The 21,087-nt window shown below is 36.1% G+C and overlaps 1 protein-coding gene across 16 annotated transcripts in view; it reads right to left on the bottom strand.

Annotated features, from left to right (window-relative positions):
- The window catches only part of PKP4 (plakophilin 4), a 227,894-nt gene that overhangs the window by 57,483 nt on the left and 149,324 nt on the right, over positions 1-21,087 (bottom strand). For 13 of the 16 annotated variants that reach the window (XM_032755651.2, XM_032755643.2, XM_032755650.2 and 10 more), the window contains 3 exons: positions 20,746-20,780; positions 2,655-2,786; positions 2,355-2,545 (listed from right to left, as the gene is read on the bottom strand). In XM_032755651.2, the coding sequence (XP_032611542.1) occupies positions 2,355-2,545; positions 2,655-2,786; positions 20,746-20,780 (358 nt within the window). The remainder of the gene's footprint in view (positions 1-2,354; positions 2,546-2,654; positions 2,787-20,745; positions 20,781-21,087) is intronic. The other 3 variants (XM_032755648.2, XM_032755646.2, XM_032755647.2) reach the window with 1 other exon arrangement.

Consider the following 21,087-nt stretch of genomic DNA (forward strand, 5'->3'; position numbering starts at 1 on the left):
CAGGCTGTTCTGTTACTTCCTTAGTGGCTGCTAGAGTCTAGTTGCCATCAGCCCACATCCACTTTTAGTTGGGGAGGTAAGGAAAGAAGCAGGGATCAGATGAGGGCTTTGTACACCCTTAGAGGTCATATGAGGATGTCTGCTCTGCCTTCAGGTGTCGCATGCAACTGGGCTGGCTGAAACACTTGCAGTGAGACCTCGCTGTGTGTTCAAGTTCAACAGTTTTGGGAAGGCAACAGCAGTGGAGAAGACATGGGGAGGAAAGAGGATGGTAAACAAACAACAAGGCAAAAAAGATGGGGTTTAAAAATTAGTAGACAGCTAGAAAGTTAACAAGCATGATTGGGACTGGGTGTGGTAGCTGACACCTATAATCCCAACACATTGGGAGACTGAGGAGGGAGGAATGCTTAAGGCCAGGAGCTCGACACCAGCCAGGACAACATAGTGATGCCCAGTCTCTACAAAAAACAAACAAAAAAATTAGCTGGGCATGGTGGCATGTGCCTGCAGTCTTAGCTACTCCAGGAGGCTGAGTCAGGAAGATCGCTTGAGCCCAGGGGATTGAGACTATAGTGAGCTATGATTGTGCCATATTGCACTCCAGCCTGGGTGACAGAGTGAGACCTTGTCTCTATTAATTAAGAAAAAAACAAACAAACAAAAAAGCATGATTGGGTGGTAATAGTGCTAACAAAATGCAAAGAAAATCCCAAATGACTTGCAACTACCAAAATGAAGTGATAGTTGGTCCAGACAACTAGAAAATGTGTTGCCTAGACTATATGCAAATTAAGTCTCAGACGCCCCCTTGCAAACAATTCTTTAGCTCTAGTGAGAAAATCAACTTACTCTTAAAGAAAAAAAGTGTTTACATGATCACTACTAAGGGAAATAAAATTTATATAGATATAAGGTAACTGCTGTTGAAAAGTGTGATTTGAGACTTGCTGACATAGAAATTCACCTCAGCAGATGAACTCCCATTAGCATTTAGTCCAGAGCTTCTCAAACTTTTCCATCAAAGCATCCCCAACAGCAAAGGAGTAAATATATAATCTGAGGACTGGGGGTGCAGCCTGAAGTCGCTTGCCACATGCACAAGATTTCCCATTTTAGCTTGAAAAATTCATGTGCTATATTTGTGTTTAATACAAACATGTTTTAAATGACTTTGAAATTTCTCCTGAATTGCTGAGCAAAGTGCCAAAGTTGTATTATGTTTCTCTGTGGGCACTGGGAACCGTGATCCATTGCTGTGTACCTGTAGAGCTTCCTGTATTGCAGTAGAAGCAGCACGGTGTCCTCCTAACTTATTTGATTATCTTGCTACTTTTCAGCTCCAAAGCAAGCACTGGGGTTTTGGGGTCCTGGCACAGATAGTTATCCTCACTGGTTACCACCATGCAGGACTCCTACTGCCTCTCTGAATCCTGGGAAATGTTGGTGGACTGATGTGAGTACAGTGGTAATGAGAAAGGAGCTAAAGAGTTTTTATAAATACACATGCAATATATATTTTTTGCTATCAAGTTAGAGAACCCTAACTTAACAGAATGGATATGTTTCTATACAATAACTTTCTTTAAGCAGGAATATCTATATTCTAGTAAAAGAAAAGAAATGACGATGGTAATAATCTGTGGTTAGAATGGGCAGATCCCATTTTATGCAGGTGTGGGAATAGCACCCTGCCCTCTAGAGCTTTTTATAGCATATTTTAGCCCTAGTATTTTAAAACATTCCATTCAACCCTCTTACATTCCCCTTAGACTCTTCTCCTCATGCCAAACTTGCTGTTTCCAGAAGAATTACTCTACTGTATCCAGAAACTTATCAGAATTCATCAATGGGAGCTAACTCATAGAAACAAACATATTTAACATTGTATCTCAAATAGAATAAAATGATTTTACTATTTTATCCATTCTGTAAAAATTGTACATATTGATTTCTAGTAAGAAATATCTATAACAGATATTCAACTAGGAGGGTATTTATTTTTTTTTCCTTTTTTCGTTTTTTGTTTTGAGACGGAGTCTCGCTCTGTCGCCCAGGCTGGAGTGCAGTGGTGCGATCTTGGCTCACCGCAAGCTCTGCCTCCTGGGCTCAAGTGATTCTCCTGCCTCAGCCTCCCGAGTAGCTGAGATTACAGGCGCCCGCCACCACGCCCGGCTAATTTTTGTATTTTTAGTAGAGACAGGGTTTCACCATGTTGGTCAGGCTGGTCTTGAACTCCTGACCTCAGGTGATCCACCCGCCTCGGCCTCCCAAAATGCTAGGATTACAGGCGTGAGCCACTGCGCCCGGCCAGAAGGTATTTCTTTGCAGAGATCTTGATGTGTTTGGCTTACCTGAACCAGTGTTTGTCCTTCAGCTCTTGAATTCCTCACCACATGGTTGTTAGTTGATCCTATGAATGAATGCTGCTGTCTGTTGTCTGCCTTGCTCACGTTCTGGCTGTTGTGGAAACTCCCTGCTTCCTGGTATCCGCTGTCGGAATAAGAATTCATTTGTGTTGAACTTCTTGAGTTACCCAATGATCCTGTAAGAATGAAACCAAGAAATATCTTTATTATATACACTTCTGACACTCGCTTTCAAGAATAAAATCTTAAAAGCAAATCCAGTACTTAAAAGATAACACAACAGACCCTCACTTTCATGGAGAGATGTCTGTTCTGGTGAATAGAGGGTTCCTTGTTCTGGCTCTGTCCTGATGAGATAGTTGTTGGGATGCACAGCGTCAGAAACTCTAGGTTTGCTTACACCAGTATTTGGCACATCTGTAACAACAGAAGTTTAATCAGCTAAATATAATAACATTACATAAAAACTTGCTAAAAAAGGTCAGATATTTGTCAACAGAATCTTAGAATCTATATGCTAATACAAGGCTATATTTTCAGCTTACACAGCACATCTGACTCTTAACTATATGAATGTGTTCCATATACTTATACTTCATCAATATATTTTGCTGAATTTCATAAATGTTGTTTGTTGTAAGTCTCAATATTAAATCAAAATCTGAAAACTGATCCTGTTCCCCTTGGAAAATTGATCTCTCAGACACCTTCCTCCAACAGATTAAAAGACTGAGAATGGAGACCAAGTATTTCAAGAAGGGTCCTCCATCTTCCAAACGATTAAAAATGTAAACTTACACAACGTTCATATTATTGAGCTTGGTGATGAAGCCTCTGAAGGTAGAGCACATTTTATATTTCATGTCACCTACAGTCGAAGGAACTCTATACAAAGTTTTAGAATTGCAAGCAATGAAAATTTTCTTGTTCATCTGCTTATTTTATCCCTTTAGCCTTTTTTAAAGGAATATGGGCAAGTCTAACCTAATCAGTTTCTTCCAGCCAAACCCATCTCTTCCATTATCTGCTTTAATTTAACAGTACCATTTGCCATCTTGAACTTGAAAAAAACAAACCCCATTCAAACTTCTGTTTTTTATGCCGTAAACTTAGGTGGTGTAGATCATGCTGCCTCTTTCCAATTCGATTCCCGTATGTCCTTCTTTCTCTAATATCTTCAAAATATATTTTCCCATTTTCTGATGGACTTCAATACAAGCCATTCCTTCCTCGCATTTAACCCTTATATTATTAACAAACTTTTTTTCAGAAATGCTACTTCACTTTCACTTCAAAGATAATTAAGTTCTTATCACATTCTGAGTTTAACATACAATCCTAAGGATTTAAATGTCTACCTCCTTTCCTCCCTCCCTGTCTCCCTCTGGGCCTTATTACACGCCAGGCCCTATGCAGTTATGAGAAAAGATAAGGGGTGTGTGTGTGCGCGTGTGTGTGTGTGTGTGTGTGTCTGGGAGGATAGAGCTTAGGAAAATTTTCCTAAAGGAAGTAACATCTAAGTAGCATCCATTTACCGCAGGAGGCCAGCTTTCTCTTTCTGTATAGCACTTATCACCATTTCTCCCCACTAGAATATAAGCTCCACGAGGGCAGACAGACTTTTATCTGGTTTGTTATATCCTCAGTGTCTAGGATGATGCAGAGTACTCAGTGGGTGCTCAGTGAGTATTTGTTGAACAAGCAAATTCCCAGTAACAACAGCAGCTTCCTTTTACTGAGTGCTGACTCCTCATGCCTGGCATTGCATTGTGGCTTTACCTTACCGTATTCAATGAAGTTTGGCTATGTAAAGCAAAGTTCTTAGGGACTGCTGATTAAGCTGCTTTAGAAGGTGAATACAAGGTTTAAGGGAGAAGTGGGAAATCTCACTGCATTCTAAACCTTTAACTTGATGTCAGATTCAATTCAAGGTTTTGTTTCCTAGCCTCTGGAAAGATTAGCTGACATTCTTAGTATAGGTTTTTAACGACCTGTCTCCTGTTATATTATTTGACACAATGCTTCTATGTGGTAGAATTCTGTGACAGTTCTGATTGCTTCAGTTTGGAATTTCAACAAAGATTAAAGATTGCATATGGTTTCCCTGGTACACGTTGAAACATGAGCTAAGTCACTGTCAGGCTGACAATACCAGAAAGTGCTCTGCTTCATTTGTACATCTTCTATCATGAGTTTCCAGAGTTGTAAACATTCTTATACAGTAATTCTCAAAGAAGTTTTGCTAAGGACTAAGTAAGATATTAAGGAATTGGAATAGCTGGGAATAGCTGCACAGGTGCCGGCCTGAAATCAGAGCTCTGCAGCGGTCAATCTTTGTTCCATCAGGGACAGAACCCTGGGAAAGCAAATACAAACTAGCAACAAACTACAGATAAAAAGTACCACTGTGGTAGCCTCAAGGCTTCACATACATGGAAAAATGTACTGTCTTGGAAAAGAAAAAGACGTTCAGATAGTTCTCAGCTTTAGTTAAATAGAAGGTAAAATCTGGGACACCAATATATTAAAGCTTTTGGCTTAGAAACACTAGGTGGCATGTAGTGTCAGGGTCTCAACATTTTTCACCATGGAAACCAAAACCATTAGAATTTTATGTAAGCTGCCCACCCACTTTTTAAAAAAAGCTATTGAGAGCTTAAAAAAAAACAACAGAAAAAGAGAAACATGTACCCTAAAAACTGCAGCTCAGCAATTGTGTCTTTTCACTCAATGAAACATATTCTCAGAAACCATGTAACAATCTTGCTCATTTAAACTCTTCCTTATGAGAAGCTATTTAACATAAATAACCTTAGAGAAAGCACAAATCATGAGATATGTGATTCCATACTGGTTGCCCTAATAAAACTTCATGAAAGTAGTATCTCAAACAATACAAAATTATTCCAAAAGTAATATAACAGCCATATTCCTTTTAAATATTATGACCTGACTGTGTTTCATATATTTTTTAATGCAATGCCCTAGAAAACAGAATCTAGAAAAGGACACTGAGATGCTAACTAGAACACTAAAATACAAAATTCTCAGGTACCCAGGATCTAATTTGAAAATCTAAGTAACTGGGTTTAAAGGATAGGACTTAGGTTTCGTGACCTATCTTTAAGTAAATATAAAACTAAGAGTTAATAAAAGATTTATTTAATATGAACTATAAAAGAATCAACTTCTATACTATAAATAAAGTCTTCAGTTATTTTTTCTTTTTTTTGAGACAGAGTCTCTATAGGCTGGAATGCAGTGGCATGATCTTGGCTCACTGCAACCTCTGCCTCCTGGGCTCAAGTGATTCTCGTGCCTCAGCCTCCTGAGGAGCTGGGATTACAGGTGTGTTCCACCATGCCCGACTAATTTCTGTACTTTTAGTAAAGATGGGGTTTCACCATGTTGGCCAGGCTGGTCTCAAACTCTTGACCCTAAGTGATCCGCCCACCTTGGCCTCCCAAAGTGCTGGGATTACAGGCGTGAGCCATTGTGCTCGGCCATTCAGTTATTTTTCTTTTTCCTTAGTAGAGCCCAATGATAATGAAGAATAGTTGCAGAGATCAAAGTATCCTGAAATCTATTCTGATTTATGAAAACAAATTTAAATGGTTTTCAAAATAGTTTTACTATTTTCTTTGAAAACTTGTAATCCACAAATTATCTATATACATGCATAAACCTATATATGCACAGACATCATATCTCAGGTAAACAGAAGACACATCTTCTAATTTTACTGGATAAAGTATTTCTCACTGTAGTATGGTAAGGTTCACATTTACCAATTATGTATTATTTAAACAATCTTACTTTAAGATGAATGAATTTTAAAAACCTCTGCTATGTGGAATGAAAGACACTAGTCAAATTCACTAGAGAAGAGGCATATAGTGTGCAGTTAACCATTTCATGATGAATGCTGTAACCTATAATTAAATAGTTGGAATATTAAAATTTAGCACAATTAGAATAAGAAATCAGGAGACATTTTTCTAAGTAAAAATGGCAAACAGCATGTGAATGTTACTTTTAAGCAGTGTTGTGAAGAACATGTGTTGGTTTAAAAAAAAAAATTCACAAACATGTTTTCTGGGACACCAGAAGTATACTATGGGGAACTTTCAAACATCAAATTAGCATCTTCGAAGAAAATGTATGTCTAAAAATACAGAAATTGAACAAACTTCAAGGTGGAATGAAATCTCCATTTGTGCCTAAGACTGCAAAATTATTGGAATCATGGATCTTCTTGTCTATTACATTTCATTTGAGTGCTTTAATATTTAAAACTATATAATTAGAAAAAGTGTTACGTTGCATCTATAAAAAATACTAGTGGGTAAGGGACAATAACACTGTAGGGCTATGAAAATCTGGTATATTATCCACCTTATTAAGCTCATGGTAAAAGATGGAATACAAAGTGAGATACTTTATCTTTTTTGTAATGTACATCCCCAAATATACAGTGTGTGCATGAAGACATGCTTAGTAAGAGTCTAAGGCCTCTCTAATGAACCTGAAATTATTAAAATGGTTCTGCTTTGTTAATCTATGTCTTGCTGTATGAAACAAGCAAGGTCTGTAGTGTATGTAAAATCACCATGGAAACAGGAACCAAGAGATCAGTAAGGAGATTTTTAGTATCGACAACCCTGTGACTAGTCTTTCATAGTCCAGCACACTGGAACCTCATGACAGGTTCTCCTTGTTTGAGTCTGTTCTGAGTTGCTACGGTGTTTAGGGGTTTGCCCTTACATAAAAGATAGTGTAGCGTGAGTTTTGGCAGGACTCTTGGGACAGCAGTAGCACCTGAGGTTAAGGCAGATGATACTCCCCTTGACGGTTTTTTCCAACTCTCTGGCTTGTGAGCTGGGGTTAGGCTGTCATACCCAGAGGGGTAACATTTTGTGGAAAAAATGAGTAGAAACTGTTGTGTTACATGGACTCAACTTCCTGTCTGGTCACGGGGCTCTCCTTTCCTGTAGGATCACAGGCTTACGAAGGAGTCTACTTTCCACAGAGGTGCAGAAATCGTCCAGTGCCTCCTATGGCAAAAAAGTAAAGCCAAATTCTGGAAGAGAACATAGGTAGCGGCACCAAAAGGATTTCTCCTCTTTAGTACCTTCTGTGACTACAAGATTTATTTCTATAGCAGGTATGCTTATCATCAGAGGGAATGAGGTCACTGGGAAACCTTGTTTCAGAGTGAGAAACGTTGTTTCAGGGTGACGGGAACATGAAGCACCAATAGTATTCCTTCCTCCACAGGGGAAAATACAAGTTGACAGATATTTTAAGAATATTACACATACTTGGAGTTTGTTGATTCAAATATAAGCTACTATATACATAGAATATCATTTAAAAGTTGGATTTTAATGAAAGTAAAGACATAAGGAAAGGCAGAAAGACCATGTTTCTTGAAACTATTTCTGGTCTGGTTCTTGAGTATTTCTAGATTCTTGGGTCTTGTGCATATTTATATTCTCTTATCAATATTAATAAGGCAATGGCTCTAAAAATTTTACCCGTCTAAAAAGTGTTGTATAAAAGGCCTTGGAAAATGGAAACCATTAACGAAGTATCTTCTACTTCACTTTAAACTCTGCTTTAAGCATCAACTAATCTGCCTTGAAATTCACTGTAAAGCTTGACTGCCTGGATTCAAATCTATTGTATAAGCAAATTTTGTGAATGCATAAACTGGTATCATAGTGATTTCCACAATGGCTAAACTAAAAGAGATCTCCTGGTCATATATAAATTCTGTCCAAGAATATAAAACCATTAAAAATAAATTTTACAAAAAATAAACTGAAGAGAAATTTCAACAAATAGTCATATAAAAATGAGTGTTAAGTATTTTTAGTCTGGATACTAACTAAAATACAGATGGCACACCCACCATAAAAATATATACTTTATACCTATAAAAGGAAAACAAGAAAAAAACCAAGAAATTAAGAATTACAAATACAAAATGAAATGAACAAGACATAAATTGCCCAATACTGAGTTTAACAGGCTTCATAAATGGCTGAGGGGCTCTTGCTTCCTATCTAGGAAAGCTGAAAAAAGGATAAGTAAGGGATTCGTTGTGACATAAAAAGTCAGCTTATGGAAAATACAATTAAGTGCTCAAAAATCACCCTAAAATATTTTTCAAAGACACTTTTTATTCTCTTTGGGAAAAAAAATGTTACCAAATATAGAAATGTGAATATCTGTCAGTGGGAAATACAAAATAAGATTCCTTTTGTTAAAAACCAAAAAAACCTTCTTAAAAACACAAACCTATAAAGGATGATATTCACTATCAAAAAGAAAGAAACGATTCTTTTGAAATAAGATCTTCTATATTTTTCCATTAGTTAGTTATTATTTTTTTTTTTTTGGTAAAATATACTAAGATAAAGCCACATGCAGACTAACATTGTCATAAGAATGAAATGTGAAATTATAGAGGGTGGCTTTCAGATGTTTCCCAAAGCAACAGTTGTAAATTGAGCAATGAAGGCTCTGTGTTTTGAGGAGGTAGTAATAGAAAAAGAAGGTTTTTCAGACTTGACAATTTCTATTTTATTTTAGATAGTAGCACATTTCTTCACATATCACTAAAAGCATGAGAAAGTTTAAATATTTGGCATGTTTATATCAAACATAAAATATTAAAGGCTAAAACCGGATACTTGATTTTCATATAATGTGCTTTTGGGCATCTGTTCATATATCATGCATAAGTGGCTTTGGAAAATTTAGGTGTATGTTTGCTAAGGCAAAATCTAATATTCTTATTTGGTGGTGGCCCATGATAAATATATTGAGACATCTATGGTTCTAAACTTGAAAGGCTGATCTTCTGTATAATATAGGTAATTTGTTCAACAAAAATTCATTTAATAAAATCCCAAATATGTGGAAACTACAAATTAAATAATATCCACTGGCTGGGAAACTCATGCATCCATTTTATAGTTGGTTTCTTCATACCATTTATGTCAGGGCTGACCTTCAGAATATGGTCAAGATTTTGCTGGCTTTACCATGTCACTCCAGCACACCATTTTTACCTTGATATTTCAAAACTTTTGTTTAAAGCATTTGTATTTAATTTTTTTATAAAGTTTTAAACATATATAAAAGTTCTACTTTATGCACACTTTTTTCCATTATCTTTTTCCTTTGTTACAGAATTTCAAAACGAATCTCTCACATCGGATCATTTCAACTCTAAATACTTCCGTTTGTATCTCTATAAAATAAGGACTTCATAAAACCATAATTATTCCATAATGCCATATAGTGAGTTCAAATTCAAATTTTTCAGATGTCTTGGAAATGTGTTTCTTCAGTTGGCTTGTACTCGTTAAGCTGAAATAAGGTTACTGATTGCATTTGAGTACAATTGTTATTTAAGTCCTTCAATTTAGAAAGGAGCACCCATTCCTTCATTTTCATGTTTTTGATGCACTGAGGAAACTGCAGCAATACACTTTTAAGTTGTTCCACATCCTGAATTTATCTGATGGCTTTCTCATGTCATTTACTTATTCCTCTAAATACACTATTTCTTTAAGCAGAAGGTTACAGCTAAAAGCTTTCGAGTCAAGCCTTTGTGGGTAGCCTACTTTATGAATGGTGCCATGTACATCACACCTTTCATATTACAACTTTCAGGGTTGCTAAGATCTATCAGGCAATGCAGGTAGTGGCAGCCTAATCCTGTCAAGTTTACCACCAACCTGTCTCCTAATACAATGGTTCTCAAACTTGGTTGCACAATGCAATCACCTGGGTTGAAAATTGGGTGGAATTTTAACATTACTGCTGTCCAAGTCCCACATTCAGAGATTCCAATTCAATCAGTCTAAGCTGTATTCTGAATACTGGAATTTTAAAAAACTCCCAGGTTGATTCTACTGTGCAGCTAGGGTTGGGAACTTAAGAGGTTTTAGCATCCATTGACAATCTTTGCTTGAATTATTTCATTAGGGCTTGCAAACTAGTGATTTTTCTAATTTTGTTATTCTTTCTACATTTATCAGCAGGAATTCTTTTGGAATATTTTACATAATAGCTAGGATTATTTACTTATCCTGAAATATGAACAGGACAGGCAGGATAAATTTCTAATTCTTCTCTTTAATGACTAGGTTTTAGAATAAAGCAGTGGTTCTCAAACTGTGCACACTGGAGTCACCTGGGGACTCGTTAAACCCCACTGACACCTGGTTCCCAACTGAGACTTTTGAACTAAATTGTGTGGGGGTGATGCCTGGGCGTCAAGATTTTAGTAGCTCCGCAGTGACTCTGAAGTGCAGCTGTGTGTAGGAACCTCTGGAGTGAGATGTTGGCACCCACAATTATATCCAATGGTGACTTTTTAAAAGTTTGTTTTTTGCTTGATTTGGTAGTGGTTGTTGCATTTTTCATGACAGAAAAATGTATCTGATCATTTTGAGCCAGCTATGAAGACAGAAGAAAGCCAAACTGACAGGAAACAGTATGACACTTTTACTAAATTCTAAGGTCATGCTGATCTCCAATCTCCATGAGAACGAGTTAATTAACATGATGGTCAGGGATATGCTCAAGTTTCCATGGAGTGTTATGATTTAATGAATAGTTAATAATGATATTTAAAAATTATCTTACTTTGTTCAATCTGTTCCTAAGTTTTATGATATAGAGAAATTTGAAACAAATGTTTTTGTTAAAGCCTAGTAACTTATTAAAATTTTAAATAATCATGAAGATTTACATTCCTGTACTCTGGTAACATAGTAAGTATAGATAGGACTACCAGGTGCTATTAGTAGCAGCATAAATTGTTAAGCTTTCTGGTGGGCAAATTCACAATATTTGTCAAAATTAAAATGTATACACCCTTGTCCAGGAAGTTTCAGTTACAGAAATCCTGTCAGAGACACTCATACATGTGCAGAAAGAATCTTTGCCATTGTCTGTCAAAGTACAAAACTGGAAAAAACAAAATGTTCACTGACAAGAAACTGGTTATATAAATTTTCAAACGATGGATACTATTTAGCCATTAAAAAGAAATAGGGCTTTATATACTGACACAGAAACACATCCATTACTTTGTAATGTTAGGGGAAAAACTTAAAAGTCACAGAATAATGTAGAGTGTATCTTCATTTGTGTTAAACCAAAACAAACAACTCAAATGTGTGTGGATACTTAGACAGACATACAAACACAGTTAACAGTCTGGGGTGTTTCATTATTCCAGATTTTTTCCTATACGTTTTGTGTGTGTGTGTGTGTCTGTGTGCAGTTGTGTAGGTGTGCTGGTCATGGTATGGGAATGTGTTGGAAAGAAGGAAATTTCTACCTTTTACTCAGACTCTTCAAGACTTTTTTTTTTTTTTTTTAAAGAAGCATATCTTATTTTCATCTTAAAACAGTAAGTTGAGAAGAGCTTTTATAGTGGCAATCAGGAAGCTATAGCACTGCAGTTGGTAAGAAGGCAGTCAAGACTGTGTGGCTAAAATGGGCCTGTAGAAAATAAGGGAGAGAAACTTGTACTCTACAGCTGATTTTAAAAGAAATTCTTATCATCCTTATATTTAGAAGAGAAACAGGAAGAAATATATGATAAAGTTTTGTCATTTGTAAAGTTTATGGCTATAATAAATGATGGCATCCAAAATCCTCAATAATAGTCCTTTATACATGATTGCTGATCTAATATTTTGTTTATGAACATGTACAATACAACACTCACTTCCTACTGTATCTCCTTTATAAATTCAGTACATTTCTACTGAGGCATAAAGTGTTTCAATTTAAGTGAACTTCTTATCTCACGATGTGCCGATGAATTTTTGTGTTGTAAATTATTTGCACCAGATGGAGGAAAAAAGAAAAGATAAATTGACTTAGGACTACTTTCTCATTTGTCATTTATCTTCAGTATTGATGGTTTTTTATTTTTATTTTTTAAAGCTCATCCCAGTGGAAGAAACTTGTATCCATACATTTTAGAAACAAAATTTAAATACACAAACAAAATGCACAGCCTAGCTCCTACAGTCTTAAATTTAGTAGTAAATGTTAACTAATGCCAGTATTTCACACAGTAATGATTTAAATGAATAGTATGTTAAAATCATACCACTTCAATACCTGTTACACAATAAATGAATGTAGCACTGTGAAGTTATAGAATCAGTTTTAAACTTCCTATTTGACTATGGTCTTTTTTCTTCCCTCCCATATTCACTGTCAAACGTCAAAACTCCTAACTGCATAGAATTGTTACTATTTTCTCTCCTGTTCACCCGAATCTATTAACCCCTCAGTGCCTTCTGAGTCAACCAGAAAATTTCTCTCACTTGTTGTTTTGGTAGAGATTCCAATCTTTTTTGGCCTCTAATTTCTTACGCATGAGTACCAATTCTTTATCACCTACGTAACATCCATCAATTTCTCGAACACTTTCTTTTTCTAGGAACACAGCAGTGTTAAAAAGAATGAGCGTGGCTGGCTGGCTGGTGGGGACAGAGCAGCACATTCCAGCCCTGTAAGACGGGCTGCTCCTGGTCTAATGTGCTAGGAAGAGCTGGGGCGGAGGGAGGCTGGATTCTGAGGCCGATTCTCCTCCCTTGGATTTTACACAGATCTACTCAAGTTGGCAACCACCTAAACTCTAGTAATTTTTTTTTCTCTCAAACAGAAAAACTGTGATATTGTGACTTGTAGCAAAATTCACTTCACGGAATGTGACTGGGGGACCTAAGTAACAACCAATGACTGTTTTGACAAAAAAACTTCAATCCATGGCTTCAACCTATAGATTCTTTCTGATGGGTAGCATATACTGTGTGTAGCTATTTTTATTGAGTTGGTGTTTTTCTTAAAAAAGAGGTACATTCAAAGGATTTAAAGAAAAAGATTCTGTATAGTATTTTCACTCATGAAGAATTATGATTATATATGCTTCCCACTTTCATCACCCTTTACCTATTATTCTAGTATATATTTTCTGCGATTTTGATGTTTATTTTTTATTGTATTGTATATATTTTTACAAGCTACCTCAAATTTTGATGGCACACAGAGATTGTATATTTAGAGATGTGAAGCAGTGAACAATGGAAAAACTGACACACTAATATTATGGAAACAGAAGGGAGCACTAACATAACATTCCCTCGGAACTGTTTTAGCAGAATACACAAGGTTATAAGACATGCAAGAAAAGACAAAGCTGAAACATAAACTGCTCCTCATAAAAAAACATAAAAGATGTGCATTTATATTTTTAGAATGCAAATATGTAACACTGGTAAGCTAAAGAGTACAGAATAATGAAGAGAAAGGGCAATAATCAAGATAATAATAAAGCATAAATGCTCCAAAACAACTTTATTACTTCTAGGGAAGAAGTTTAAAGACCTGAGAAAATAAAAATGTTTGGCAGAATGGGCAGCTCTTCCTCGTTCTTTGGGTAGTATCTCTCTCAGCTCCCATACTTCAGAAACTTGGGCTTTTTGTTTTCAAATGTCCTACCCTCCTTAACTTCCGCCCCCCGCCCCCCAACAATAAACACACAAACAAGCAAGCTAGAGTCTCCTGAATCGAATGAAATGAAAGTGAAATGAAAATCTTTTCTGCCTAGGGCATCCTAAGCTCTTCATTAGAAAATGATGCTGCAGTAGGTTAGCTATTTAAAAATCCAATTCAAAGGCTGGTTCTAGTTTACCACATTTCAACAGAATATAACATCCTGAAAACACCTGAGTAGGCAGGGATCGCTCCTAAGCAGTGATCAAACCATTGCATCTCTAACAATCCACCTATTGCTGAAAGGCTTTTAAAGAGCTAAGCTTTTCAAGTCAAATTTGTAAAACTTAAGAGAAAAGGTAGAGAAAGTGTCTGCAAGTAAACATGCAAAGTATAAAAATAAATGAGGATAAATGAGGACCTTCAATCCTAAATCCTTTTGTGAAATTTTGTATAGGAAACCAAAAAACGAATAAAGATGTTGCTTTTGTCAAGACCCAGCCACAGACTAAGTGGACTGAAGGTCTTTTAAATATTTTTCACATTTAAGCCACTCCTCGTTTATTCTGAGTAGGACGGCCTAATTCTAAGATAGATGATTTTCATACTATCTTCAGTATCTTTGCAGTCAAAGCAGCAAAGAAAAAAACAATTGTCAAAATTTATAGAAAAAGCAGCAGCAACACTGCTGTTTTATCCCAATTAGTAGTATATACTCAAAGTTATAAATAGCATCTACAGTTACTAGAAAAGGAAATACGGGCCAGCGCAGTGGCTCATGCCTGTAATCCCAGCACTTTGGGAGGCAGAGTTGGGCGGATCACCCGAGGTTAGGAATTTAAGACCAGCCTGGCCAATATGGCAAAACCCTGTCCGTAATAAAAAAAAAAAAAATACAAAAATTAGCGGGGCATGGTGGTGCATGCTTGTAATCCCAGCTACTCGGGAGGCAGAGAGAGGAGAATCTCTTGAACCCAGGAGGTGGCCATTGCAGTGAGCCAAGATGGCGCCACTGAACTTTGGTTTTGGCAACAGAGCAAGACTCCGTCTCAAAAAAAAAAAAAAAAGGAAAAGAAAATAAGATTTTACTACTTTATTCATAAATTTTCAATTTTCTACTCTTCTAACTACAGCTTATTGCCATGGTTACAATTTAAATGTCATAAATATGGCTGAAAAGTGTGTAAACTTAAGTAAAACCACAACATTATACAGTTAAAATATTAGAAAGTAAATACCAGTTGTGATTGCTGTGTTTAGAAGTTAATATCCTTCCTCCTTCTCCTCAAAGGAAAAAAACATTAGTAAATGTAACTACTAGGCTTTAATATGAGTTTTAGGCAAGAGTGTGCTCTGAGAAAAATAAGGAACTATGCAGTTATTAAGTATGAATTATGAACACACCTGTGGTGAGGGGAGATTAGCCACTGAATTAGTATCTGCCTAACACTAAAGTACTTGAGTACTTGAGGAGCTATTTGGACAACATTTAATTATTATGTCTTCAATTTAAATCATTTAATACATTTGTGTACTATATATATATTTATATTTAACAGCTGACTGCACAGCCTACTAGAAAAGTTAAAAAAAGATTTGAAAACTTTAAGGGAAAATACTAAGCACATAATAGTATATATGGTTTTCTCTTAATTTTTTAATTTTAAATTTTTGTGGGTACATTGAAGGTATATATGTTTATAAGGTATATTAAGTGTTTTGATACAGGCATGCAATGCATAATAATCACATCATGGAGAATAGTGTATCTATCCCCTTAAGCATTTATCCTTTGCGTTATAAACAATCTAATCACACTTTTGTTATTTTGAAATGTACAATTAAATTACTCACTATAGTCACCCTGTTATGCTATCAAATAGGTCGTATTGGTTTTTTCTGTCTTTTTGTACTCTTATATTTGTTACTTGGCCATGATAAAAACCCTGAAGATGGCAGTCAAATGACTCAAGCAATGGGGGAGGGGTAGAAAGGATGCCAAGGCCATTGGTATTTCATCCACTATAATGCGTCTTCATAATCTAAACTCATTCTCTCTAGACTGTAAATCAACACATGATTATATGCAGTGTCTGCTTGGCTTTTGGTAATTAAAAATCTACAACTGCCCTCTCCAGCTCAGTTCAGCCAGTGTACAGACTGGTGAGGGTTAGGAGAAAAACTGCATGGGGAAATCAGGGTAGTTCTCTGGCTCTGTTTTAAGCAACATTTCTGGCAGGGGTGGCATCTCCCTCCTGGTTCCACCTAATGCTGGAAATCTCTCCGTCCGAAGCCCCTCCCACTGCTCCAGCTCTAGGACGCTGACAAAACCACCTACCTACCCCGTTGCCTCTGCAGTCCTAGGGATGATAGCAGCTTCCTGGTATCATAATCTCTTGGGTGCTTCATCATCCCATTTAATCACTCAAATATTCCAACCCACACTTTCATAACTGTACATTTTCTGTATCAAATTCCATATGTTGAACTACCTGGTATGAGTTCTGTTTTCCCAGCTGAACCCTGGCTAATAAATACACCTATTATCCTTGGGTTACAAAGAACTCTTATCCATCAAACACTAATTCTCCAATAGAAAAGAAAAGGGCAATCTATATTGTACTTCTATATTCTCTAGATAATTAGAAATACGAATGATGACACTAATGTGGCAATATGAGAAGATCAATCCCATACACCCGGAGAGAGGGAAAATTAATACAATCTTTCAGGAAAGCAACTTGGTTACATATAGCAAAAGCATTAAAATACTCATGTACTTTAAATAATTTTCTTCCTGAAATTCTAGCCTAAGGCAAATCAAAGGTGCCAATACAATTTTATATACAGGGATGGTTACCACACTGTTATTTAAAATAGTAAAAAATAAGAAAAAACCTGAATGTCCGATACTAGAGATATGGGTAAATATGTATATACTTATGATTTTCCCTTACAGAATTCCCCTATGCCCCAACTGTAAGTGAATATAGTTATACATCTCCACTATAGTTCACCTTCATTAAACCTGAAGTTCTTAAGAGGGCAAGGATGTTTGCTTTAAACATTAACAATTACATGCTAGACAAGTGTTTATTTATTTCAGAAATTAATTATGTAGTCTTAAAGATGAATTTGAAGAATTTTGTATTACATGAAAAAAACTGGCAAATGTAACTGCATATACAGTATGTTCTCCATTTCTGTCAAAAAGTAAAAAAACTGTATGTAATACACAAATGCACAGAAAGGCTAAGTGATGAGCTTGATTGTAAGTAATTTTATCCACTTTTTAAATATTTTCCAAATATCTTTTGATGAGTATATATTACATTTAGAATCAGAAGAAAAATTATATTTACAAAGTAAAAAAGAAAGTTGAGATGAAGGCAGTTGGTAAGGTTAAAATACAACAAGCTCTGTATTATTCACCACTGCCTGAATAACTAAAACTAAAAATTAACTTCCTCTCCCCCCAAAAAAGGAGTATTAGCTGTCAGGGAAATTTAACTCAAAACCACAATGAGATATTACTTCACACCCACTAGGATGGCTATAATCAAAAAGATAATAATATGTTGTTTGAGAGGATGTGGAGAAATCAGAACTGTTATTATTATCTTTTTTTTGAGATGGAGTCTCGCTCTGTCACCCAGGCTGGAGTGCAGTGGTGCTATCTCCGCTCACTGCAGGCTCTGCCTCTCGGGTTCATGCCATTCTCCTGCAGAACTGTTATTTTTAACTAGTGGAAATGTTAAATGGTACAGCCACTCTGGAAAATAATCTGGTAGTTGCTTAACGGGTTAAACACAGAGTTACCATGTGACCTAGCAATTCCACTAATAGGTTTATACTTCAGAGAATTGAAAACATATATTCAAAACTTTTATACAAATGGTCATAAAAGCATTATTCATAATAGCCAAAAGTAGGAAGACCTAAATGTCCACCAACTGATGAATGAATAAATATTATTCAGCCATAAAAAGGAATAAACTACTGTTACATGTTACGATAAGGATGAACCTTGAAAAAATCATGCCAAGTGAAAGGAACAAGCCACAAGGACCACATGTATGATTCTATTCAACTGAAATGTCTAGAATAGGCAAATCCATAAGGAAAGAAAGTAGAATAGATTAGTGGTTGCCTAAGACTGGTAAGTTTGGGGGTAAAATGGCGTGACTGCTAACTGGCACATGGTTTCTTTTAGGGATGATGAAAATGTTCTAAAATTGTGGTGATGGATGCACAACTCAGAATATACTAAAAAAAATTTAAGAGTATTCTTAAAATGGGTAAACTATATAGTATGAATTATCTCTCAATAAAGCTATTATAATAAAGAAATTTGTTTATTATACATAAAGAAAGAAAAGGCTGTTAAGAGAAACAAAAAAAAATTAAGTTCACATGCATGTGTGCCAAATTTGCCATAAAAAAGACAAACCTGAAATACTGTACTAACGTCCTGTTAGGCTATAAAGGTTTTAAGGCATTGTGAGTCAAGTTATGAATCGAAAATAGTTCTTGTCATTTTTAAAAACATAACTTCCTTGTGCATATATTTTTTCAAAATATAGATTTTGTTACTAAGTGAAAATATTCACCTCATTTTCTCATTAGGTATACTTTTAATACCTTCTAAAGGTTGGGCATTTTCTAGGCATGAAGTAGGAGAGAAAAAAGAGACACTTTGCAAGAGCTTAGAATTTGGTTGTGAAGCTAATATATGCACACGAAATATACCTAGGACGTGTAAAGCGGCATTTACTATTCATTCATGTATGCAGTATTCATTCGCTCAGGTGGTGAATTACCTAGGGTCTACCATCCACAAGGCCCTTGGAATACTTCACTGAACAGAGCAGACATGGCTCCAGCTCTCAGTAACGACCTTAAATCCTGTGACAAAGTGGGGGAAATAACACCGCATCTCACCTGACTCCCTCTGTCCGCCTTGGTCAGATTTCAGATCATTCTCTCATTACCTCCCAAGAATAAGCAGCAGCAGCTTTCTCCTGGCATAGGCTGCTCTCCTAGGTTTCAGGCATGCTTTCTCTAACTCAGTTGTCCCTTATCCACAGCACTCTGGCCCACATGTCTGAACCACATAATAAAGCATTAATATGCATGGACCTATTGGTTTATCACAAGTGTTTTCTTCACATTTGAATAAAGGCTTTCTCTAGTAATCACATTTCTAAATGCTTATTGAGTGGTGTCACTTGCTGCCCTTTAATCATCTCAAATCCAACACATCTCACACTGTGGTCCAGAGCACCCACACTAAAACTGGCTCTCCATTTTGACACTCCTAATTAACTGTACCATCCTCCCAAACGCAAAACCTCACAGTTATTGCCTACCCACCTGACAACCACACCAGCCTCTAAATCCTTATGAATTGCCTAGATGATCTCACACGCCAAATTCTGCAATAAGCTTTCAATTGGTCTATCTTGTCACTAATTTTTCCTCCCACCAGTTCACAGCCTGCTGTTTCTTCTGAGAAATGTTCAAATAATATGACATTTTGCTTCAAGGATTTTCAGTGTCTCCCCATGACCATGGAGACAGTATAAAGTCCCTGGAACTTACAGATCTCTGTAATTTCAGCCAATTCAGCCTTCTAGCCTTTGCACGTCTTATCACCTCCCAAACCAGTTTTAAATGTTCCCTTCCCGTGACACTTGTGTTGTCTCTTCTCTTGCCCAGTGACAATGCCCTCTCCAGAGCCGCCCATCAAGCCCAAGGCTGCAGGACCATCTCCTCTGCCATCTTGGATGTGGGTTGTCTACTTATATCAGTATTTCCCACACAATACATACCTGGCAGTTAACCACATATTATTTCATGGCGTGTCTTGCCTTGTGTTAAACTGTTGTTTAGAAGTCTTATTGTTAGGTAGCCTTTCACATGTTTCTGCCTCATCAACAGTTTGAGTTAACACTATTTTTCTGGGGGAAAGAACTTCTTTGTATGACAGCCAAGTGCCTTGTATGCGCTATAAGGAACACCAGAATCCTGGCACCAGGTTTAGATAAACTCAGATACTGGGCATTTGGTCATCTAAGTCTTCCTCAATTCTTGTTTGAAAAGGGCCAAAGTATTTACATGTCAATGCCTATTCCAGCGTTACAACATTGTTCACATTACTGCTTACAATGTAAGCTCCATGGGGGAAGGGGACAGGGACAAGTGTGTGTTATGCCCATCACTCTGCCCAGCAATGTGCACGGCACCCGGTACATTATGTGAATACTCAATAAACATTTATTGAGTGAAGGCTGAGTATGAAGACATCAACGATTTGTGTAAGTGGCAGACAGTCTCCTTAATGTAATTCACCCTATGTGGTTAATTTAGGTTAAAAAGGAAAGATAGACTACATGAAAAGCTACCACATTATGTTAGAAGCTACTAGATATTCTACATGTGGATACATTAAAAAAATGAAAACTTCAAGCAACTTTTCTCTGAGTATGATAAACACAGTGAAAGACCCAACTTGTATAATTAGCAGCTTTCTTGATTATATAATAACTTTTTTGAAGTCAGCCCTGTGTTTTCTTATGAGGGAAATGGAAACTTTCAGATATGGGGTAGATATTAAAAATGCTGCTTGCTGTTCAATGCTTTTTCATTACAGTTGACATACACAAATTTACTCAATTATACTAAAAACTTAAGCATATTAAGAACTACTATTCCAAAGCAACGTAGCTCAATATTGTCACTATTAAAGGCTTTGCTTGGATTATTTCACCAAGAGATAGTAAGTTTATCATGTAATTTGTGTTTATCAAACATAACTTTTATATAATAAAAACCATACCTGTTGATCTCCAAGGAAATGACTTCTCAGTTGAGCTAAAGAAAAAGAAGGAAAAAAATGAAACATTTATTTATTTTGTCATAAAATTTAGCTTAGGACCTGTTTTGCATATTAACATTTAATTTCCATATTAAATTATACAAAAGCATAAAAACCTTAAATAAAATTTAAACTTATCTAAGTTAATTTTTAGATAGTATTTAAAATTGGGACAAAAACTGTTTCTATTTGGAAATTAAGGCAAATTATAAAATGACATAAAATTCTACTTGAAGAAGACAAGACAGCAGAACTGTATGATATTCACAGTACTTACATGATGTACTACAGTTTTTTTGTGAT

This window comes from Hylobates moloch, unplaced genomic scaffold, assembly GCF_009828535.3.
Source record: "Hylobates moloch isolate HMO894 unplaced genomic scaffold, HMol_V3 SCAFFOLD_1, whole genome shotgun sequence".
Lineage (NCBI taxonomy): Eukaryota > Metazoa > Chordata > Mammalia > Primates > Hylobatidae > Hylobates > Hylobates moloch.